Raw genomic sequence first — 25,115 nt, 5'->3', positions numbered from 1 at the left:
TTTTATAGCAAAATTGCATCCAGCCAACAGAAAGAATTTTTAAAAGCCACTTCCAAAATACTGTTACCAAGGACTGTGAAGAAAGGTCTATCAGTAACTGATTCTGTCACGTCGAATCAGGTCAACAGTCAAAACTTCTGTATACAGGGCATAAATGGGCACTTTGGAGATAAAACTTGAGAGATATCAAAAGCTTCCATTCCAGGAATCACCTTTCACCAGCTTACCACTGTTGTTACCACTGTATCCTGCTTCTAGTAACAATAAGGATTTCATATAGTAAAAAAATGAGTGGATTAAAGGCCCTAAGGCGGTACCACACATTTATGCCTACCTACGAATGAATAGATCAGATCAGTTAGCAGAGCGCAGAGTCCTAAAGGATGGGGCAGGAAAGAATAAAAGGAGTTTTAAAGGATGTGTTCCTTAGAATATGTTAGATTTACTTCCTTTAAAATGTTAGTTGATACGTGAAGACAAATCTGATTCCTTAAAAGTGCCAAGTTTCAACCTCAGTGCCCAGTGAAGGGTTCCTAGGAGCATGGATAGGATAGGTACTCAGAGAGTCACAATTTGTATTAGCATATTAAAGGCTCTGAAAGTCTTGCTGTAAAGAATTCTACTGGATCTTGTTTAAGGCAGCATTTGTAAAGCTGATTATTTATTCATCGGTTGGTCCATTCATTCACTGAGTCACCCAGCACTTCCTCCAGGCCCAGAACATCCTAGGTGCCAGGAATAGAGAAGTCAGGAATCCTACTCTTCTGGCATTCCCACGAAAGGAGCCTGCTAAAGGCAACTTATCAGGTAAGTGAGCTAGAAGATAACAGGCAAGGATCGCGGCTCTGATGAGCATATAACAAGGTAATATAATGGGGACTGGCTCAGGGACTCCTTTAATTTGGGCAGACAGGAAAGGTGCCTCTGAGGAAATGACACTTACTAAGCTGAGATCTAATGACAAGAAGAATCCAATCATGTGCGGATTGGGGAGAAGAGTATTTCAGGCAGAAGGAACAGCTACTGAAAAGGCCGGGAAAGAGCCTCATGTCCTTAAACACACAAAAGAAGATCAGTGTGCCTGGAATATAGTGAGAGGGAGGGACATGGAGAGGCCAGATCACGTGGGGCCTTGTGGATGAGGGCAGGGGATTTGGTTTTATTTTGGTGTGATGGGCGCCTCCTGGAGCTTTCCTAGCATGGGCAGTGACCTGCTCTGTGTCATGTGGGTACGTGCAGTAAAAGATGAGCCTTGCCCAAGGGGAGTTTCGGCCTTTGCCCTCAGCTCCTGGGAAGTAGCCTCTAAACCTTTGAAATGACCTACCTGAGATCAGTGTCTTTGTTCATCTGGAGCTTTTAAGCCACACCAGATAGTCTATGCTAACAGTGTGGTTTGGGCTGGGGAAAGCTGGTCCATGCAGTACTAGCTCAACGTTTAGAATAACTGGAGACACACAAGTGCCCAACCATGTCCACGTGACCAAGCCCCAGTAAAGTCGCTGGCCCGCAAGCTTGGGTGAGCTCCTCTGGTTGTCAGTACTCCGTGTGTTTTGACACATCTTGTTGCTGGGAGAACAGGCACTGTGTGTACAGCTCCACTGGGAGAGGACAACTGGAAGCTCATGCCTGGCATCTCCTGGACCCTGCAAGCCTCTCCCCTTGGCTGATTTTAATTTGCATCCTTTCACTGTAATAAACCACAATCGGGAGTCTCATCAGCCCTTCTAGTGAATTACTGAACCTGAGGAGGGGCCTTGGGGACTTCCAAACTTGTAGCTGAAATCAGAAGTGATAGTCTTGGGGACTCTTGAACTTGCAGTTGGTTTCAGAGGTGATGGGGGTTTTGGCAGTTCCCCAAATTTTGTACCATAGAATCCTTTTTTCACTTACTATCTACTAACATCCCCCAGCATCACTGTTCTGTATCAGGGCCCTCCCACGCCTCCACTATTCTACAGAACTATTGTTCCATGCAGCACTACTCAGAGAACACTGTCCTAACCTCCAGAGTTTACTCAGGATCAGGCTGAAGAAGCTGAATGGAATCAACTGAGGCTGATGATGTCATCATTAACAAGCAACATATGGCAGAGAAAAACAGAGGCAGGAGTCAGTGCTGTTCAGAAAGGAGACGGCTGGTGAGAGAGGATGCTTCATCAAAAAAGAGGAACCACCATGTGGGTAGTTTTGCTTTGGGAGCAGAGCAGGGCTAGCTGAGGCTGTTTCTTTCTTCTTTGTAAGATACTGACTCTTACAAAACCCGAAGAAGCATCAGAACAGGATACTCAAGACCTTGTGGCTCTTGGCTGAATGTTCATGTGGAATTACCATTAGGCCATGCTTAAACCACTGAGAAAAAGTCACACAGGAAAAAGTTGGACAGAGTTAAGTTATTATAAGTAAGCACGTTTCTTGTACTTAGTGTTTTTCTTTGACTTATAGGTTGGTATATTTTATTTATTTGCAGTTGACAAAGGCCATTAGTATCTGTTTTGTTATTTAAAGTATGTAGTTTTATATTTAATACTTGGGTAGTAATTCTTCATGGGTTCTTAGTTGTCCACTCGGAAGGACTAAGACTGTCATACATTTCTTGTAAGTATACACAGGACATTCATAAAAAGTGACCATACTTGGGCCATAAAAAAGTCAACACATTTCTAAAGGCTGAAATTATAGAGCATGTTTTCTGGCCACAGTGAAATTAAAATAAAAAAATGAGTACAGTTCATCCCTCCGTATCCACAGGGTACTCGTTCTAAGTAAGACCTCCTCCTACCCTATGGTCCAAAATCAGCAGATGCTCAAGTCCCTTATACAAAACGGCAAAGTATTTGCATATAACCTACATATGTCCTCCTGTAGACTTCAAATCATCTCTAGATTATTTATAATACCCAATACAATGTAAATGATATGTAAATAGTTGCAAATAATAATGTAAATGCTAGGTAAATAGTTGTCAGTGAGCAGCAAGTTCAACTTTTGCTTTTTGAAACTTTTAGGATATTTTTGTGTGTGTGAGTATTTTCGATCTGAGGTTGGTTGAATCCTCAGTGGAATCCTGGTGGAACTTGTGGATACAGGGGCCAACTGTCAGGAGACTAAGTAAACCCCCATATGTTTGGAAATTAAATAATATCTTTCTAAATAATCCATGGGTCCAAAAAGAAATAACAATAAAAATAGAAAATACTTTGAAGTGAATAACAATGAAAATACTACATATTAAAATGTGTGCTCACAAATAAAACCATGGCTCTGTATTTCCCTCTACTCATAAATGCACGTACTAGAAAGAGAGAAATATCTGAAAAGCAAGAATGTATACCTTGCAGTTGGTTAGGTCAAATTTGTTAATAATATTGTCCAAGCTTTCTATACCCACTAGGTTTTTTTCTTCTGGATAGTGGTGTCATGGGTATTTGCTTTGTGATAATTCATTGGGCTGTATGGCTTTGTGTTATGTTTCTATATATATGTTGTATTTAAGGAATTTTAAAAGGTTAAGACAACAACAAAGTTAATCCAGAAAGAAGAGTAAGAAAACTCACTGGAAGAGTAGTGATCTTTCCCAACTAAACTGGGAGTTTCTGGGCCTGACAAGTAGAGAGAGCTTAGCAGAATTTGGGGGAATGAATGACTAAATAGCTTGGGGTGGCATGTAAATTTCCAAAAACATAAAACCTTAATTATTTTTCAGAAACCTTTTGGAAGGCAATTTGACCTTTTATGTAGATGCAGAAGTTGCTGGAGAAACTGGGTTCAGTTCAAAGAGTTTGGCCCTAGAAGACAAATCGACCTGATTTTTTGTTTTTCTCTTAATAAACAGTTTTAACTATTTTATTAAAAAAAAAACTTTAAGGTATTTTTTCCACCATCTGGAAAGTAGCTTTCACTTTCAACAAGGAAGTGGTTGCCAGAGCTGAGCTCACAGGAAAAATAAAAGAAAGCGGTTCAAATGCCATTCTCATGGGCTGATGACTTACAGAGGTTCTACCGTACATCTTGCTATTCGACTTGTGGAATGCCTATGGCAAGTATCGCAAAGCGTGCTCTGATGCCTGCCAGCATGAGAGTCTCCTGGAGGTGCCTGCTTAATTCAGATTCCCAGTGCATAGAAATCTCTAAAAGTAGGCCTTGAAATGAGCATCTTAACATGCCCTTCAGGCAGTTCCCATGAAGTTGAGAACCACTGCTTGATGGATATGCAAGGTGACTGACTAGGTTAAAGACAGTGGTCCAAATGCAGAAGCTGGCTCAGATTTAACAAGCCCCAGCCCATCCCTTAGCAGCTGTCAGACAAATGTAGTCAAGAACAGAATCTTATCTGAGCTGAGTAGCTGGGAGGCAGTTCTGTACCCGAGGCCTCTGGCTCTGCAGGCCCAGTGTGGGGTCCTGAGGAGATCTGCATTATAACAGGACTCTCAAGACGCAGGCTGGGGAGCCACGGTCAACTCCAAACTGCTCAAGACTGGCATCAGAGAAAATTAATTTCACCTGCCGTGAGTTTGGAAGGACACCCGTGGGGGTAGCCCTGCATTTTTCATAAGCAGCCAACCTAATTCTGGGTAGTTTCAGTTGCCAGCTTGTGAAAAACTGCTTTCTGGGGAATCTCCACGATCAGCTTGGTGTTCAAGGTTGCTAACAATCATTTTGTGACCTTTATACACGATCTGACAAGGATCTGTATGTGTGCAGATGTCTACATTCGCCTAATAATTCTGTGACTTACAGTAACTCCCTACCTCCAAGGCCCTGGTACTGGAAGGGGGAACCTCAGCATTCACCTGACACAGGAGATGACGGGGGACAGCCGGTAAAGGCTGCTACAATTTGGATTTTCCCTCTGCACTTACAGAGGGCTCAGGCTTGTGAACCTTGTCTGGGGCGGTCCAGCTGTCATCTTGTAACAATGATAACTGATCATCTCTGTCATTTATCTGTGCTGCATCTGCCCCCATTTGACCCGACCTTATTTCCTCTGGATCTTTTTTTCCCCTTTCAAGTCCTGACCACATTTAAGTTAAAGAAATCTTTTTCAGAACAAAAACCCAAACTCATGCTGAAGCCACAAGGGAGGGAGAGTAGAGAAGCAGTGACTTCTGTTACAAGAAGCATAAATAAGAAATGACAGTGGTCCTGGAGACAGGGAAAGGGAGCCCCTGCTCCTTCCCGGCTTACAAGTTGGAAAATAAGAAGAGGGTATCGTAGAGGAAAACATGCAAATACTTGCCCTTGTGGGCACAGCCTGCTGTTTCTGATAACCCATGTCTAAGGCAACAAGAAAGAAATTTTAGATGACAGAAAATGCACATGAGAAAGAAAGGATCCTAAATAAAACATGTTTAAAGGATCCATCTGTTTGTTGAGTTTTCTGGAGCTGGGAGACAACTCACCTTAACATAAGAGTAACTGTAAAAATGAAGCACAACTAGCCTGCCTTTGAAACACGCCTGCACCCCACAGTCTCACTGAATGAAGGAGTCACCTGCCATCTTTACCGCCAGCTTTAGCTCATGAGTCAAGTTGAATTTTTCAATTAAAAATTTATAATACAGTAATAATACTTAAACGCACATTGCACTTTTCCTCTAGGAAACCCTAAGAACCATCTTTTAACATCAAATTACTCATCTCTTTCAGCAATCCTGGCGGTGTTTATGGGAGTCAAAATATTTTAGCAAGTACTTAAAAATAATGCTTGCCAAAAGAATAATTTTTTCCCCTGTTGCACTCTGCAAGGAACTAGGGCAGAGAAGGGGTTCAACCTGGAGGCAGAGGAAGTTAGGGCAGGGACAGGGAAAGCTCTCCTGTGCTCTCGGTGACCTTTAGCCACAACGAGACAATGAGGGAGACTGAGACAAAAAGTGCAGGGGGCGGAGCAACTGAAATCCCCTGGCAGCTTTTAGCAATACCACGTTTAAGCTCCCACTGCCCAGAACAACTAAAATAGAATCTCTTAGAGAAAGTTCCAGGCACTGTTATTTCTAAAAGTTCCCCAGGTGATTCTGACATGCAGTCTGGGTTGCCCACCACCAGCATGGTAGAAAGTGCACTGAACTAGGAGTTGGGAGGTGAGTCCTAATCCTGCTTTATTTGCCATGTGACTTGTGTAGGTCACTTAAATTCTACAGGTTTTAGCTTCTTTGTTTGTAAAATAACAGTACTCACATTCTATGATTCTAAGAGTTAATGGGTGTTAGGAGAATAGCACAGTGGTAGAGCATGTGATTAGCATGCGATTAGCATGCTTGAGGTCCTGGGTTCAATCCCCAGTATCACCTTAAAAAAATTAATGATCTCCCAAGCCCTCTGTTTCACACTAGAGAAAACTGTATCCCCTTCTCCAATGTAAAGCAGTATCAGACCACATCTCTGCATGAGTGGGTCTCAAACTCTTCTGTGTGTGAGAATCAGTCAGGAGTGTTTTAAAAATATGCAGAGTCCGTGACCTCCCTCCTAACGTTCTAATGCAGGAGGTGTGAATATGCATTTTTAACAGGTGCTTGATGCAGGGGGTCCTGGGCTCACATGTTGGGAACCAGGGCTCACCTGCTTAAGCAAGATGCCTCCCCCATGGGGTGCGGGTCTGGGCCCACTGTGGTATGTGTCACTTGCTCCCCCGTCCCCCAGGGAAAAATCAGCTTTGGTCAGGTGACATGAGTATCCTAGAAAGCACACACCTGGATCTGGATCCCAACTCTGCCTCTGGGATGCAGTGCTACCTATGGCCCGTGGGAAATTCAGCCTCTCTGAGCCGCCACTTTCCTGTCTGTAAAGTAAGGTAGTAGAGCCTACTTTTCAAGGTTGCTGTGGTGAAGAAGCTAACATAAGACAGGACACCATAAGCCTCCTAGAAGAGAACACAGGCAAAACATTCTCTGATATAAATCATAGCTATGTTCTCCTAGGGCAGTCTACCCAGGCAATAGAAACAAAAGCAAAAATACACAAATGGGACCTAATTAAACTTACAAGCTTTTGCACAGCAAAGGAGACCACTGACAAAACAAAAAGACAACCAACAGACTGGGAGAAAATATTTGCAAATGATGTGACTCACAAGGGCTTAACTTCCAGAATATACAAACAGCTCATACAATTCAATAACAAATAACAAACAACCCAATCCAAAAATGGGCAGAGGATCTAAACAGACATTTCTCCAGTGAAGACACACAGATGGCCAATAGGCACAGGAAAAGAAGCTCAATGTCACTATTTATCAGAGAAATGCAAATCAAAACTGCAATGAGGTGTCACCACACACTGGTCAGAATGGCCATCATTAGAAAGTCCACAAATGATAATTGCTGGAGAGGGTGTGGAAAAGATGGAACCCTCCTACACTGTTGGTGGGAATGTAATTTGGTACAGCCACTATGGAAAACAGTATGGAGGTTCCTTAAGTAACTAAAAATAGAGTTACCATATGATCCAGCAATCCTACTCCTGGGCATTAATCCAGAGAAAACTCTAATTTGAAAAGATACATGCACCCCAATGTTCATAGCAGCATTATTTACAATAGCCAAGACATGGAAGCAACCTAAATGTTCATCAACAGATGAATGAATAAGGAAGATGTAGTATACACAATGGACTACTACTCAGCCATGAAAAGGAATAAAATAATGCCGTTTGCAGCAACATGGGTGGACCTAGAGATTATCATACTAAGTGAAGTAAGTCAGACAGAGAAAGACAAATATATGATATTGCTTATATGTGAAATCTAAAAAAATTGACACAAATGAACTTATTTACAAAGAGACTCACAGACACAGAATAGAAAACAAACATACCATTACCAAAGAAGGAAGGGGGAAGGGATAAATTGGGACTCTGGAATTAGCAGATACAAACTATTTTATACAGAATAGATAAACAAGATCCTACTATATAGCACAGGGAACTATATTCAATAACTTGTAATTACTTATAATGCAAAAGAATCTGAAAAAGAATATATATGTATAACTGAGTCACTATGCTGCACACTGGAAACGAATACAACATTGTAAACCAACTATACTTCCATTAAAAATTACTTTAAATTTTTTTTAAAAGCTAATACATATAAAGCATAGGTACCATACATATAATGGATGTCTCCTTAAAACACTACAGCCTTGCTGAGAAGGGAAAACCGAGGCAATGTGCAGACCAGGACCAGGTATGTTGTTGGGGGACAGGCAGGGTTCCCAACACCAAGGGAGACTCTGCTGATAGTGATGCGTGTGGGGCAGGCTCTGGATTGATGTCTAGGGATCTTTCTCCTTCAACCGCTGCCTCTCCGAATCCCCACCCATCTCTATCAGCAACCTGAGTGCAGAACTTGGGACGTGCAACTCAATTCACAGTGCTCTCTGGAAAACTCATTCCCAGCTGCTCGGACGCCATTCTTAATTGTGGGCAAAGCCATGATAAAACACGTACCAAGTCAATCAGAAGTATGGAAGGAAAGGATGCCACGTGCTTTCCTTGTGTATGTGATTTTAAATGGCTGGAGTCCCTGCATTTGGAACTCAAATGTCAGGAAAGGAAGTAAAAAGGAGGCCAGAAAAAAATCAGCCCCTGGAGGAGCTCAGTGTGAGTGTTTGCTGGCAAAGGCCCACCTGAGGTATGCAAATCTGAACCAGGTCGCCTGTCCAAAGGGGGCCTCAGGTGAAAACAGAGGCAGGTGGGCTCCACCAACCCCACCGCCAAGTGCAGAAAGAAGACAGGACTGGAAGCAGCCACAGGGAAGAGCTGCCCGCGTGCTGGACCCTCTCTTGCCCACCTCCCGCATAAGAACTTCCTATTTAGACTTGCAGGTAATACATGGTAAGCATCTAGTGTAGGGAGCTGGTCATCACATGCCCCATGGCTAGGTGTCATCTGTACCCACATCTCTGCCTTAGATGGAGGGACCTTCTGCACAGAAGCACTGAGAGGCCGCATGAGGTTGCTCTGTGGGTGGTCAGGCAAAGCTCATGGGTTCCACCTTGACCTCTGGGGCTGCAGGTTGAACCAGACCATCCTGCAAGGCTTATGCTGGTCCTTCCCCCTGGTCCTTCTCAGAGTGAGGAAAGCCACCCCAAGGAGGGGGCTCTCCTTTCAGGGGCAGTGCTTTGGGGGTACATTACTGTGTGCTTTAAACAGTCCTTTTGTCTCCTACTTGGGCCTCCTGCTCCACCCCAGGTCAGAAGGAACTGACCAGCCAAGTAGGGAGGGAGATTTCCTGCTCAGCCAGTTCATTCTCTAACCAGCGGTGCTTAGTGGAGGCTGGTACCTGTGCCCAGGGGACGTGGAGAATAAAAGGAAGGGAATCTGTGTGAATGCACAAGAAAATATTTGCCTTAATACCACCTTGCTTCTATAAAGCACTTTACTGCTATAAAGCATTTTAATGCATATGAACTAATTTTTTTTAAAACTGCATCTCAAGCAGAACTGGCTGACAGCGGGGAAGATTGGAAGGAGTCCAGGGAACAGTGACAAGACCTGCCATTTAAGTCTGGGAGGTTCAACTTCTCTGAGACTCAGTTTCTCTATTGAGCCAACAAAAACTAAATTAGAATGAGGGCTTTCAACTCTCAATGGTGATGATGCCATTTGCTATAACAATGTGTTATTATGAAACTGATTACAGTAGGGCTTTTGTGATGCCAAGAAGAAAGTTAGACATAACCTTGTAGAGGAAACAATGCTGGCTTAGAACTAGCCACAGATCTGCTACTTATTCATCAGCTGTGTGACTTTGACAAAGCAAGTGAACTTCTCTGAGCCTGTTTCCAAATCAGGAAATGAGGACAAGAAGATTTGTCTGGTAGGGCGGTTGCTCGTGTTAAATGAGACAGTGAATCTGAATGCACTTTTAAACTCTAATGACCTATAAAAATATGATCATTTATTATTGTTACTACTATTACTGCCACACGAAAAATCCATTAGCCCTCCAAGAATTACCTGACAAGGGAAACAAATGAATTCAGCAGCCCTTACTAGCATAAATACTAATCAGGGAGTAAAGGCCATTTACAGAATAGGGAAAAAAAAGTTAGCTTCTTGCCTGCTACATGACATCCACGGAACAGACTTCTAGGTGCTCCTTGCCCCTGTAAGTCACATACAGAAGACTTAGGACATTAACAATGATGATTTTCTCTACCATGAGGGCAAACAAAAGTATCTCTTTATACAGGTCTTTCAAAGACCAACAAAATCACTATTAGTATTAAAAATGATTACACTATTACACTTAGAAAGGCAATAACCACTCTTCCAAACTTTCTAAAACGGTTATTAGAGCGCAACGTTGTGACTGGAAATGAGGGGTCCTGGACCCGTCCTTTGGAAGCACTTGGTCTTATTCTAGGTTGCTTAATAAAAGAGCTGGCTCTCCACTGCCCTCCCCATGTACACAGCAACACCCCGCACACTTGGGGTTAAGTGTTGAGAATTATGCACACAGACCTGTAAAATAGAACCCTCTACTCTAACATGATTTTTCACTCCCTATCTTGGAATGGCTGTGTATTATAGAGTAGTGTACAAAGTTGCAAAGAAGCTCATCTAAAAAGGGATAAACTTTTTTTTTTTTTCTCCAGGATGACCAAGTAACAGAGCGCCTTCATCTCTGGGCAATATTCAAGAAGCTTATTGGTTTTCTTTGTTCTCTTATGTTTTTGAGCTTGTCTGGGTCTTAAGCACTGGGTATATTAGACCATAGGTTTTAGCAGGGAAGTCTTTACACACAAACTAAATAAACTTTTAATTAACAGAATGTTACAGAAATCACAGCTTGCATGGACTGCGTGTAAGAGGAAAAAATTAATTTACTTTTAAAAACCTTCACTCTTTATATTAATTTTTGCTTTTGAAAAAAAAAATACCTTGAGAACAAAAGCAAAGAAAGATAGCAAGTACTTTAAGAGTAAAACAGCATCTTACCCATCCTTTATACTTTCCATAAGGAGGGGCATAATAGATGGTTGAAAAATGTTTATCAAATTAAATTATTTGAAAGTTTCATAAAGAAGATATACACTAAATCAGAATAACAGTTTACAAAGCATTATTATAAAAGCTCCATCCCCAAATAAAATCAATAATGATGTTAAGAGAAAGTGAAACTCACTTGTAATGAACTTGATGACATGTAAGTTCTGTGCCTCGTGGATATTTAAGGTTAGAATTAATTCTTGATTCATGCCTATTCCTACTTCAGCTTTGCCGATCATCAGATACATAATCAATAATTTGGCATTCCAATTAGTTAAACTTAGTGTATTCTTATAAACTCTAAAAGTACTCCATAAAGATAGACAAGCAAAAAAAAAAAATATATATATATATATACATTTATATTTATATTAAGTTGTTTCAACCAACAGACTAAGGGATAATTGCTAGAAGTAAATGAATATCTCATCACAACCAATAAATTCAGGGATAACTGCTGGAAGTAAACCTCTACCTTGTCCATCTATCATTCCTTGCCACAGTTTTTTCTTTCCTTAAATGAATCATGTCTAACACAGAAAGATAAGTAGTAATTGATTTAATCCTCTGAGTAACATGCATCTTCGGCATCATTATATACAGTTTTTGCCCAATATATTTACTGCGTTTTTTATTGAGTAACGCAGAAATGAGTGCTGGGTTGGCAGCCCGATAATAAATAGCCCTAATGTCATCCGAGTTGCTCTCTCGCATTGACAAAAATGGCGATAAATTGGATTGAAATTGAGATAGAGAGGGAAGACGATTACTGCCGATGCTGAGACGCACGTATCCCCCGCCCCGGCCGTCATTACGCACGCACGCTCTTCCATCAGCCTGCAGGGCTCGCCCGGAGGCAGAGCAGCCCCGGGTACCGGCCCCTCGGACACACAGCCTCGGGGCCCTGCAGCGGCGGCCGGACAAGCTGACCACGTGAGCGGCCTCCGCGGTCGGGGGGGGGGGGGGAGGAACGGGGAGTACTTTACCTTCCTGCACACAGACGGGTTTATCACTCGGGACCCAGCCTAGGGTTCCGTTCAGATGTTTCATACACAGTCTCTTTGTAGAGCCCTTCAGCTTGAATCCGTCTTGGCAGTGAAATCGGGTGACAGAGCTCTCAAAGAAAACCCCGCCGTTGGGCGTCCTGAAGCCATTCTCGGGGACGCCTGGGTCCGCGCACACCTGAAGGTCATCGAACCCTACATGGACAGAGAGGAGACACGGTGCCTCTGAGTATATTTCTCAGATGCCGAGGGTCTTCCAAGTTAAATGGCATGTGCTGTGTTCTTCCCGTTGGACCGCCCAACTACACCAACAAAAAAGCCAAGAAGATAAACATTCGTGTGCACATTTCACCCTGCTTTTTGCTCTTTGCTTAGATAAGGGCTCATTCGTGATTTCAGTTCCACAGCCAAATTTGTTCCTCAAGGAGGTCCTAGGAGAGGGGAGATGAGGAAAAGTAAGCAACAAAAGGAATAAATAATGGTACATGTCACTACCAAGATACAAAATGCTCAAGGGGGCTGAAGAGACAGAAGTGGTCGGGAAAGGGGCAGATGGACTCCAAGCCCAGCCTTGAAGGATGGGTCTGATTTCAGGGGCAGAACCAGACTTGGAGGGAGGCACAGGGGAACGGCAAGTAACATGGCTGGGCTGGGAGACAGGGGGCTGGGTTTGGGGACCAGCGAGCGGTCGTGAGGGCTACACAGGGTGTGTGGAAGAGGCGTGCGGGGAATTTTCCTAACGCCATCTTCACCATCACCCTGTCGCGGCATCTGCCAGGTCTGGTTCAAGTTTCTTCTCCTCCGGGAGCCCTTCCTTAACCCCACTCTCCCCAATCTATCCCCTTTTTGTTCCATCACTGTAGCGCAAACACAGCCCTGTACTGAACTATTTGGAGAATGACCACCTCTCATCGTGGCCTATGAGCCCCTCAAGGACAGGTTCTGAGAATTTTTCACTTTTGTATCCCATGGAATCTATCACGGTCCTGCATAGAAAGAGCCCCATAAATGTTTGATGAGTGAATAAACAGAATTGGAAAAGGGAGTGGGGGGTTCATCCTGGGGTGACCTCAGAAAGTCTGGCTAAGTGAGGAGGCCAGTGTGGAGTCATGGAACTGGGCGGCGGGTACCGGGAGGTCACAGGACAGCAGCTTAAGGGAGTAAGCTGGGCTTAATTGGGGCTCTTGGAGGATTTACCTGGTTTCCAGGTGATGCCCAGATATTGAACTCTTAAGATATCTGATCTTCTCTAACATACTGGGCTTGCAAAACGTCGTCAGCTGGTAGGTGATGCCCCTACCCCAACTTCCAACGTGCCCATGGAGGACTCACTCGCTGCCCTCCCCAGCTGGCCTAGTGACCCTGGACCTTCTTCCAGCACCGCTGTGCTGAAAGCCACATGGCACAGGACGCACCTCAGTCACAGGATGTCTGGAAGTAGCAACATGCTCTCTCTGTAGAGGTCATGAGGCTGTGGGCTGAGTAAAAAGCCAAGCAGGGAGGCAGGGAAGTGGACAGCATCCACATCTGGCTCGATGACATCTCCTTCTTTGGGAGAGGGTCTGACACTTATCAAACAGAAGATGCTTTGACAAAGGAGACACCATCCAGCCCTCCCAGCCACCCTCACATGAAGCTGCAGCTCTGCCATGCTGTTCATACTGAGCACCCTGACAGCGCAGGCTGTGTTCCAGCCCTGCAGAAGGGTGTCACCACCCGTCTGGGGAGGAGGGCAATAAAGTACTGTCAAGGCATTAAGTGATGGCTTCATGTTCTTATTTCAAAAGAAAGAATTGTAGATTGTCAAGTGCATCCTGAGTGATGAAGGTCAACGATTTCCTTCTGAGTCTGGCTGTCTCAGGGTGGGTCCTTTAAAGGTATATCCATTATGGCACTGAGGTGACAACTAGCAGCAATGGAATTAGTGATTCTATCCCTGCCTAGAAAGCCTAGGAGCATAAACACACAGAAACCTGAGCGGTCTGGGCATTTTCTGGCAGTCTGTGGGTGAAAGTCATTCTCACACTCATGCTGTAAGTCTAACAGAGCCTGTCTCTGCTCTGACAGCCTCGGGCAGGGCACACGTTATCTGACAGTGGGTGGCCACAGAAGGGTAAGTCGAGTACTGCCACAGAGGAGGGATGGGCTTCTGGAAGACCTCGGGCTGAATCCTCACCAGCCAGCCAGAGGGAGAGAGGGCATCGTGGGGCGAGGTGGAGAGGCATGGATGGAGGTGGGAAGCAGCTGAGCACATTTTAGGAAAAAGGTGGGCCTGCCGGGCTGGGGGCAGGGTAACTGCCATACGTGGAGCCCTGGGGGCTGGAGGGAGGGCGAGAGATAGCCACAGACCTTGATGGTTTTACATGTGAGCTGAGGGGCTGGGCTTGAGGAGGAGGAGAGGGGTGGGGGTGGTGGCAAGTTCTGAGAGCTCTGAACAAAGACAGGATTGAGATCTGATCTGCATTTGTGAACGATCTTTCTTGTACCCAAGCGGAGGACTGACTGGTACAGACCAAGCAGGGGCAGGAAGCTCATCAGAAGTGCCTCCCAGGCCACCAGCTGCACTTCAGGAACATGGGGGCAGCTTTGTAGAAGAACAGACCACTGATCCGGGCTCTCTGGCTGAGGTGGGGCCAAGAAGCCTTGGGTTTTAGAAAGCTCTCCCAGTGACTTAGGCAGCCAGTCTCGCACCTGCCCAGACCAGCACCTGAGCACTGTGGGATTTCAAGGCTCATGCCATAACCGGGTGGGAAATGAGGAGTCGGAACCAAGGTGGAGGCAATGGAACAGAGAGGGCCACGAGAGATAGGAAGGAAACCAGTGAACTTATTTACAAAACAGAAACAGACTCACAGACATAGAAAACAAACTTATGGTTACCAAAGGGGAAAGCAGGGGGTGCAAATAAATTAGGAGCTTGGGATTGGCAGATACAAGCTACTATATATAAAATAGATAAACAATAAAGTCCTATTGTATAGCACATGTAACTATATCCAATAGCTCATAATAACCTATAATGAAAAAGAATATATATATATATATATAGCTGAATCACTATGCTGAACACCAGAAACTAACACAACATTGTAAATCAACTACTATACCTTAATAATAATAATAATAATAACAACATATGGAGGAGGGGTTTAAGGGGATGAATTAAAAGACGGGCATCTAGGATAATTCCTGGGTTCTGATGCTGATGACGGAGTAGATGGTGGGGCCGTGCACTCAGACTACGGGACAAGGTGGAGAGAACAATGATGTGTCAGGTGAGGGGCCATGAGTCTGAGTTCTTGGCGGACACCCAGGCAGAGACGGCTGGTGATCAGCTAGAGGGTGAGTCCGAAGCTCTGTAGTGCCCTGAGCTGGGCGTCTGCACATGGTGGCTGCTGCAGGCACAGGTGGGTACAAGCACAGAATGAGGGGAGCAGCAGCCGAGGCACCCACAAAGGACACTGGGGATACACGGCCATGGAGAAGGAAGCCTGACTGGGTCACAGAAGCAAGGGAAAGCGTTTCAGGAAAGAAGGAATGGGCGGTGGTGTCTGATGCCACCCACGGGTCAGCTAAGCAAAGGTCTGAGAAGCATCCATTGGCTGAAGACGAAGAGCACTGGGGCCACTGCTCAGGCAGCTTCAGGGACAGGAAGAAACTGTCTCTGGGGGAGGAAGCCTGCCAGCTGATGTCTGAAGTGGGTGGGTGACAGTAAGTATGGGTTTCTCTTTCCAGACGCTTAATGTGAACAGAAGAACATAGGGTGGTAGTTATCCCTGGATTAGGGTCAAGGGAGAGGTTTATTGCTGTCGCAATAAAATTTTAAGATGAAAGAGATTTGAATATGTCTCTACACAGCAGGGAGAAAGAAAGGTTGCAGATAGGGTGGGAGCAAAGGAGAGGCAGGAGGGAGATAAATTTCCCAGGTCTGGATGGGGCAGGGAGGGGACCCGAACCCTGGAGGAGGGACCTGCCCCCCACTGAGGCAGGATGGGGAGTTATGCTGGAACCTCCACTGAGGGAAGGATGTGCCTCATAATGTGCTCATCCTACAGGACTCAGCTTAAACAGCACCTCCCCCTGGAAGCCTTCCTTCCCCCTTCAGAGTCAGAACCGGAAGCTTCTCTTCGCATCTAGGCACCCTGGGCTGACCTCTCTTAGCGTGCCCCCAACCCTGTCGATGCTGGTCTACTTAGTTGTCTCTCTCACTGGTCTGTGAACTCCCAGAGCGAGTGACCACGTCTAATTCTTCAGCTCCGGCACTTAGGATGGTGCATAGTGAGTGTGGGCATTCCACAAGTGCTGCCAATGAAGGATTGTTGGATGGATGGATGACGGATGGATGAAGCCACATACTCTGCTGGACTCATCAGGCAAATGCCCCTACCCCATCCCACCGAACAGTAACACCCATCATTTTGATAGTCCCGGAAGCTTATGTATTCCACAGACAAGGGAGGTGTGAATGCTCTTCCCCAGCACACACAGTCTTCTAATACCCTCTCACCTTCCTCTTTTCTGCCAGCCCAAGCAGACTGCATTCTTTAGAAGTTTACAACCTTCTTCCAATCCACATCCTCAAACACCTCAGCCCTCCTCCTCCCTCTCCACTGTAGGGTCCAAGATAGGTTTATGCTAATGATTCAGCTAAGATACCTGTGCCTCTCCCACCCACCACACACACATTTCTTAGCCAGTCACCGCCTGCTAACAAATGAGCCAAGTTGATCAGTCCCAGGCACTGATCCCTCAGCTTGTCACACCTCCCTGCCCCGAGCCACAGAGCTGTTCTCTCTCAGAGAAGGACAGAGCATTCAAGAGAGAGCTGAAAATGCTGCCCTGAATCCACCAGAAAAATGACTCCTGCTGTAATAAATAAGTAAATGATGAGAGCGTCAAGGAAATTATGATGGGAGAGCAGCAGAACTTCCTAGTGAATCCAATTCTGTACTCTTTCTTTCCGTACTCCCTCCTTTTCAGAAGAGCATTCCCATCCGCTTTCTCTGCTTTCCCGTAAAACAGCCAGCCTCTGGCTCTGTTTCTGTGCCTGGGACAGTGCTGATGATCAGGACGCTATGGCCGTGGGAGCCAGCTCTTGGCACCGGCGAGGGAAATAAGAACATGCAGTAAAAAGAGAGCAATCAGAAGATGGGATGGTATAAGAAGAAAATATTCTTCATTTTGGACAACTAATCCCATTGAGTGAGATAATAATTTTCTAGGGCTTGCCACTGCTTCAGACTCCACTTTTCAAATGACCCCCTAGCGGATCAGTTCCCAGCTGGGGTCATTTTTCTGTGGAGCTGTTCTCTTAATGTCTCTCTATACTATCAATGATCAGCCCCATCAGATGATACATCCATCAAGGGGGCGGCTGCTTTAGGTGTCAGGAAGAGGAGTGGGAAATAATGCCTGTGAGCCCGCTCGAATAATCTTATCCTAGGAACCATACTCCTGAGGTCCCAATCAATTTTCCTCCTAGTCTTCACATTCTGCGTATGCTTTTGCGCTGAGTTGCCATATCATGGAGAAAGAGTTCACAGAATGATTTCTAATATGTTTATCTGTGGGGGGCAGGGGTGGGGGCAAAGAGGGAGGAAAAGAGAACATTTGAATAGGTCCTCAGAAGCACCACCACCCAGCAGTTCTTCCTCAGTTCAATTCAGCGTGCAACACATATATGAGAGACAGTCTCTATGCTGGTTCATTTTTAAGTGTCCACTTGACTAGGCCATGGGATGCCCAGATATTCAGCCAAAACATTTACTCTGGGAGTGTCTGGAAGGATGTTTCTGGATAAGATTAACATCTGAGTGGGTAGACTGAGTAAAGCAGATTGCCCTCCCTTGTATGGGTGAGCGTCACCTAATCTGTTGATGGCCTGAATATAACTGGGAGAGTCGAGCGAATTCTTGCTCTCTCCTGATTGTCTTCAAGCTGGCACAGCAATCTTCTCCTGCCTTCAGACTCAGACTGAGGCTGGAATTTACACCATCAGCTTTCCTGGTTCTCAGGGCTTTGGACTCAGACTAGAAGTACATCTGTGGCTCTCCTGGGTCCCCAGGCTGCCAACTGCAGACCTTGGACTTCTCAGCCTCCATCCTTATTGTGGGTGCACGTGATGTATCTCCTATGGGTTCTGTGTTCTCTGGAGAACCCAGACTAATTAGTCTTCCTAAAGGTATACAGGCAGTTTTAAATGTGAGTGATGTGAATGTTGACTGCCCCCACACTCCAGAGGATGCTGTTTCTCTCTGGACCCCCGAGTTCAGGTGAGCAGCCTGTTGAGGGGGTGGAGGGAGTAGGGGGTAGCACCTGGGCCCTGGGATCTCAACAGCCTGGCGCAGAGTCCTAGCCTGAGGTCCCCTCTGGTGCTTTCTCAGCCTGTGTCATATTCTAAGTCCTAGCATCGCTTTTGCTGGTGCTGTTTGTGACCCCAGGAACAAGTCAAGGGTGGAACTGTAATTTGGACTCATTCTCAGTGGGGTTAAGAGTGTCCTCGTCTTCACACACAAAGAAATGCATCAACCCTCAGTCTCATTATGAGGTTTTGACACTTCTGGCTTGGTTACTTCTGAGTCTGCTGAAACCTACCAGACAGTTCTACTGTGGGCAACATGAGAAGTCTTTGAAAAGAATCATAAAAATGAAAGAGGTGTGAAAAGCAATCTTTTGGGCTTATTATAACTGAAAAGTCATATCCTAGAAAGGAAGGGTGTGTCAAATGTAGCCAAATCAATTTAGAACTAGGGCTGGGTTTCCATTTCTCTGTAAACTGCTATATGAGTCTTTGGGGGAAGAAACAGGATATAGATGCAAAAATTGATTTTTTTATGCATTTACTTAGTGAGAAGGTGCTGGGGCTACTGGGAAAAGGGCATCCCTGCTAAAGTTTAAACAGACATGTCTGGAAAGTTTAACTAGAATCAAAAGCAACCCCTAGGCCTCACCCCCCACCTCTCCCCACAGCACTCACTGTCAGTCTCACACAGTTGGCACTGCAATCACCTTAGAGGTCTCTTGGTCTCCCAGAGGAGGACGCCAAGGCCTGCAGACGCCAGGCGTGCATCCAGTCACTCTGATGGCTAATCACAGAGCTGGAACTAAAGCTTGGGCCTCTGACTCACAGCCCAGTGCTCCTGCCACTTACGATCTTGTCCCCACTTAGCCTTTTCCTGTCATATTTCATGCTTGTGAATGACTCAAATCTTCACAACATCATAAACTCTTTGAGGGAAAGAATATTCGTGTTTTTGAGTCCCATATCTGCTAAAACAGGACTGAGCCAGCAGCAATGGGGAAATGTTTAATGATTTGATAGGAAACATTCCTCATGGATCCCCCAACGCTGATACCTCCCAGTGCACAGTCACAACATGAATGGGCTGGGGAGCCTTTTTTTGTCCCCTCAAATAGCCAAGAATCCAGGCAGTCAGCCATCGGACATCCATTGACCATTTCGGGACCAATGTAGAACATTTCTGGTGATGAAAGATGCTCTTGAGGAGATCACAACCTAACCTCAGATATCAGTTTCATGAAATTGAATTAGTCCTAGAGAGTGGAGTGCATATTGCTTTCAACGGCGAAAGGATAAAGGGAGAAGGATGCGGTAAGCTTGAGAAAGTCCCTCTTGACCACGAAGGGCTTTCCCCACTGGATGTGAGCATTCCAATTCCAGCATCCTTGGGCTGAAATCTGTCTTTTTCCCACCATCAGCCACGCCAACAAAGTTTCTTTTTAAAACACCAAACTAGTACAATGTCACTATGCTTCAATCAGCCTTTATACCAAGAAGAGAACCTTCTGTCTCATTAGAGGAGAATCTTCAAGAAGCCTTTCCAATTTTTAAAGATTCTGAAAATTTCATCACTGAGCTTGCTGCATTACAAGCACAAACTAAAATGCATTGGGAAGGTCCTGAGGACCTGTGACGCGGGGCCCCTTTGACCACCTCCTTACTGCAAACACACACCTCACCTTGACCTTCCCCACCACCTCAAAAATCTCTTGCTCTTAGAACTACTTTAACTTATTTTTGTTAATGAACACGTGTATTGATGGCCTGTCTTATTCCATGTGAGCTGATGTTGTGTCGGTAACAAGGCATCCACAATAAAAAGAAGAGGGTGGGAGAGGCAATAGTAAAGAAATCATATTAGGCAAAACCTATTCAGCAAATAAATCAGTTCTCTAATGCCAATATTTTAAAACACAATGGTCCTGGCTATTGGTGGCCTGGTAACACTGATGTGCCAGAAGTTTCTGGCCACCTTGCAGCCAACCACACAGTTGGGATGGTCCATGCTCTGCCTGCCTGCCCATGAGGCCTCCAGAATTGGTTCGAGGTAATGTCGAGCTCCAGGGTTCCTCTGAGCCTGAGATTCTAGAGAAGTTCTACATCTCCTGGAGGTCTGTCCTGAGCCGAGGTCAGGCACAGACATTCAGAGCATCCTCCTCCCCGGTGATACACAGCTTAAGGGCTGCCAAGCATCTTCTAGGAAATGCTAGAAGGACTGAGTAAACTGGGCCCCAAGGATGCTAGAATGCCTCAACTCTCATAAAGATGGAGGAGGAGGTAAGCCCCTTCCAAAGGAACCCACCTCTAAAAGAAAAGCCAGAATGGGCCACGGGAGACCCTCACTGGAATAAGAGGAGGTTCTAGAGTCAGAATGTGGTAGAAACAGCAATTTAGCAATTTACCGTGGTTAAAATGATCATTAAAACCAAGGAGAAAATGTAATTTGCTTTATAGATTCACTTGTAACCCACATCCCCCCACATCATTAGTATTTCTTGAACTTCTCTGTTCCAGTCAAAATAATCTCTATGTTTGGCAAAATTTTGACTCTTTGTTTTGAAAAAGAAAAAAGAAGAAGGGCATGTAAAAAAAATAGAGTTGAGGGAAGGAAAATGATCGTCTGTGTCTACTACGTTCACTCAGTCCACAGCACGGGGCGCTGGAGAGAAGGAGCTGACCGGCACTCGCTCAACGGATGACGTGAGCTGGGCCGCCCTGCAGAGCCAGCTTGCATCTTGGACCTTGAGTTGTTGATCTGCAAGCTGTGGCCTTATAACAGGTCACAAAATCAATTTTAAGGATCACAAGCATCACTTTTTAGAAATGAAATAGAAAGGAAAAGTCAGAGGGCATCCTTCATAGTAAGGGTGAGTACTGTTTTGTGTGGTTTTATTAGTTCTACTTGTGCACACATGCTGGTCCGCAATGTAAAATATATTTCTTTCAGTGTTTCACAGTCCAAAAGGTTTGAAAAGCACTGCTTTAAATATAGTCCACCTTGTCATTCTATGTGCGAACATAAATTTACTTCCAGTAACGTAGTGGGTGCTTCAGGGCTCAGGTTCTGGAGTGAGGCTGTGTGCTTGGAAATCTCGACTCTGCCAACTCCTAGCTGTGTAACCTTGGTAAGTTACTTAACCTCTCTGTGTCTTAGGTTTGTTTATACAGAAAATGGGTATTATAAGGATAGTGCCTACTTCAAAGGTATTGTGAAATTCAAATGAGATGTAAATATGCATAAAGCAATAGCTAGCAAGTGGTAAAGTGTACAGTAAATATATGTAAACTGATATGTTATTATATTCAACCAGCTTCTTCAAGAACAAAAGCATATAGCTTCATAAAGAGGCAATCTCCAAATTTCCTAGCAACACCTTAATTTCCAAAAATATTTAAGCTTATTTTTTTTTCCTAACTTGCCCTAGAATTCAGTGTCTTTGAAAATGACTGCTGATCACAGGAGCAACAACAAATACTTCTAGACTCCTTCTCTTGGCCAAATGGTGAAGTCATAGAACAGTTAAAACAGTCAATGGAAACACAGAAACCTCCAGAGAACTGAAGTCTGATTTCTTTAAATTAAGAGGCAAGCTTGGAGGGGAAAACTGAGGGCCAGTAGATTTCCCTCAGTGCACTGACAGCTCTGGCCTTTGTTCTAAAGACAGCAGCCCAGCCTGTTCCTGGAGGAAACCTCTCCAGGGCTCTCTTCAGGTGAGCGATCAAGCTCTAAAGCACCCCCTGATTCGGGCACGAGGATGTGAACATTCCTGGGCACCAATGAGTCAAACCAAAACCAAACAGAAAATACCAAGGATTCTAAGATTTATGGAGAAGGAGATCAGAGCAAAAGAACAGAAGGACAAATTTTCCAGTAAGAGACAACACAGAAAATTCAACAAAGGAAATTGAAGGTTTCTAAATTAATTTTGTTTGTGAACTTAGTGCTGTATCATTCCATAATTCAGGGTATTATCACTCTGCCTATTTAAGAGGTATCTGGGGGAAAAGCGGGAAGCTGATTATTGGTACCATTTATTTATTAGGCTAAACAGATTTTTCACTGCAAAAGCAGTATCCCTGGGGAAATAGAGCAAAGAAACACCAGAAAGCAAGTCCAGGCTAGTTACTATAGTAATGTTTCTGCCATACCAATAGCAGGACATACTACTTCTTAAACCAAATTTATACTAACAAGATACTATTTAAATCTAGGTTTTTGGAGACACAAAAATGAGTTGGAAGATACAGGATTTATCAAGGTGGTTTGAAAACTCAGCATTCTGGATTCCACGACTCAGAATCTACGTTGAATACTGCACACACAGTTATAAACACAATAGCAACTCGGAATATTTGGATGGTAGTCAAGTTAGGTAACATTTCCCTAGAAAGAGTGAGAATGTTTTAATGTTTTAAGAAATACCCAGAGATGAATATAAAGTCTGCTATGTCTGAGCAAGTAAATGTAGCAAAAATAAGTCTTAATGGCATAATTTCGACTTGATTAAAATGGATAAAGACCACAGATGTGGAAGTCATAGCACTCCCCATTTGATGCCAGAACTGATATTTTTCCCCTCTTGATTTAATTCGCTTTGATTACCCAATTATTCCAAAATCCTTTCACTCCGCTTCAGCTCCAATAAAACTGATAACAATGCTAACTCCTAATGCGATTTCACTCCAGTCTCCTGATACTGCTCTATAAAAGCATGCCCAGCAACATAATAAAATTATTCCAGATTGTGATATTATAACTGGGGAAAACAGAATCAACCTTTATCTCTTTGAAATAAAGCAAGCACAGAAAACCGTTCATCAGAAAAAGCTCAGGATGTCTTCCATCAACAGGGAAGAAGAATGGAAGATGGCGGCACAGAAATGGCCCAATATCAACTTTAGGATTATCTGTTGACAAACATTTGAAGAAGTCATGGATAAATTTTTAAAACTGATAAGTTAAAAATGTGGCTCTTTCCTAAACCAGAAGTAAAACAAGAAGACAACCTACGGAATGGGAGAAAATTTTTGCAAGTGAAACCGACACAGGATTGATCTCCAGAATATATAAGCAGCTCATACGACTTAATAAGAAAAACACAAACAACCCAATCCAAAAGTGGGCAAAAGACCTAAACAAGCAATTCTCCAAGGAAAACATACAAATGATCAACAGGCACATGAAAAAATGCTCAATATCACTAATTATCAGAGAAATGCAAATCAAAACTACAATGAGGTATCACCTCACACCAGTCAGAATGGCCATCATTCAAAAGTCCACAAATGACAAATGTTGGAGAGGCTGTGGGGAAAAGGGAACCCTCCTACACTGCTGGTGGGAGTGCAGTTTGGTGCAGCCACTGTGGGAAACAGTATGGAGATTCCTCAAAAGACTAGGAATAGACTTACAATATGACCCAGGAATCCTGCTCCTGGGCATATATCCAGAAGGAACCCGACTTCAAAATGACACCTGCACCCCAATGTTCATAGCAGCACTATTTACAATAGCCAAGACATGGAAACAGACTAAATGTCCATCAACAGATGACTAAATAAAGAAGATGTGGCATATTTATACAATGGAATACTATTCAGCCATAAAAACCTACAACATAATACCATTTGCAGCAACATGGATGTTCCTGGAGAATGTCATTCTAAGTGAAGTAAGCCAGAAAGAGAAAGAAAAATACCATATGAGATCGCTCATATGTGGAATCTAAAAAAAAAAAAACAAAAACAGAAACAGACTCATAGACATAGAATACAAACTTGTGGTTGCCAAGGGGGTGGGAGGTGGGAAGGGAGGGACTGGGATTTCAAAATGTAGAACAGGTAAACAAGATTGTACTGCATAGCATAGGGAAATATATACAAGATCTTGTGGTAGCTCACAGCGAAAAAAAATGTGACAATGAATATACGTATGTTCATGTATAACTGAAAAATTGTGCTCTACACTGGAATTTGACACAACATTGTAAAATGACTATAACTCAATTAAAAAATGTTAAAAAAAAAACAGATTTATACACACACACACAAAAAAAATGTGGCTCTTTCCTAAAGCAAATTCTTACTGAGTATAATGAGGTTACCTGCCTCGCCAGCTCTGTGACCCTGGACAGGCAACTCAATCTTCCTCAGTTTTAACATCTTATCACTGATGAGGCCACTGGATGACTTATAAGATCTCTTCTACTTCTAAATTCCATGATTTCTAGTCTCTTTTTGATAAAAATTGGTAGGAAACTCCCAAAGCACAAGCACTCAGACTGAAGCAGCCAAGAAGACAACTTGTGGTTGGTTAAAAAAAAAATTTTTTTTCCTAGAACAAATTTTCAAAATGCCTGTGGTTACTTTTTTTTTTTTTAAATCAAATTTCCTTTCTTTTCTGTGATCAACAGCTCTGGAGCAATATCAAAACTGTTTCCCACAAGGAGAGAACTTTACAGTTTGCGGAGTATTTTACATACATGATCTCATTTCAGTCACATACCAGCCCGATGAGATCGAGATCACAGCGGGATAAGATTCATTTTCCCAGTCACTATATGAAAATCCAGCTGTTGACAGTACTAACTTTGAAACAGTCTTTTCAGAAGCACTGCATACTCCCTCCGCCTCAGTGGTTCAGTCACAGAGTACAGCCCAGATCATCTGGGAGGTTTCTAATCTTTATTTACATCCTCACTGGAACTTTTTCAGCATTTTAGGGAGGAAGAGCCAGATTCTAAGTGAAAAAGAAGCTGAAAAAAGAAGCTGCTGGCTGAGTGAGGACAGGATCGTGCAAGAAGACTGTCTTCTACCACCAA

At 44.0% G+C, this 25,115-nt stretch overlaps 1 protein-coding gene across 4 annotated transcripts in view; it reads right to left on the bottom strand.

The window, feature by feature from the left end:
* Positions 1 to 25,115, bottom strand: part of SUSD4 (sushi domain containing 4) — a 107,333-nt gene that overhangs the window by 36,818 nt on the left and 45,400 nt on the right. For all 4 annotated transcript variants that reach the window (XM_072948683.1, XM_072948684.1, XM_072948686.1 and 1 more), the window contains one exon: positions 11,976 to 12,188. In XM_072948683.1, the coding sequence (XP_072804784.1) occupies positions 11,976 to 12,188 (213 nt within the window). The remainder of the gene's footprint in view (positions 1 to 11,975; positions 12,189 to 25,115) is intronic.

Source organism: Vicugna pacos, chromosome 23 (assembly GCF_048564905.1).
Source record: "Vicugna pacos chromosome 23, VicPac4, whole genome shotgun sequence".
NCBI classification, from domain to species: Eukaryota; Metazoa; Chordata; class Mammalia; order Artiodactyla; family Camelidae; genus Vicugna; species Vicugna pacos.
The sequence above is the reverse complement of the archived record's forward strand: the minus strand, read 5'-3'. Positions and strand labels throughout refer to the sequence as shown.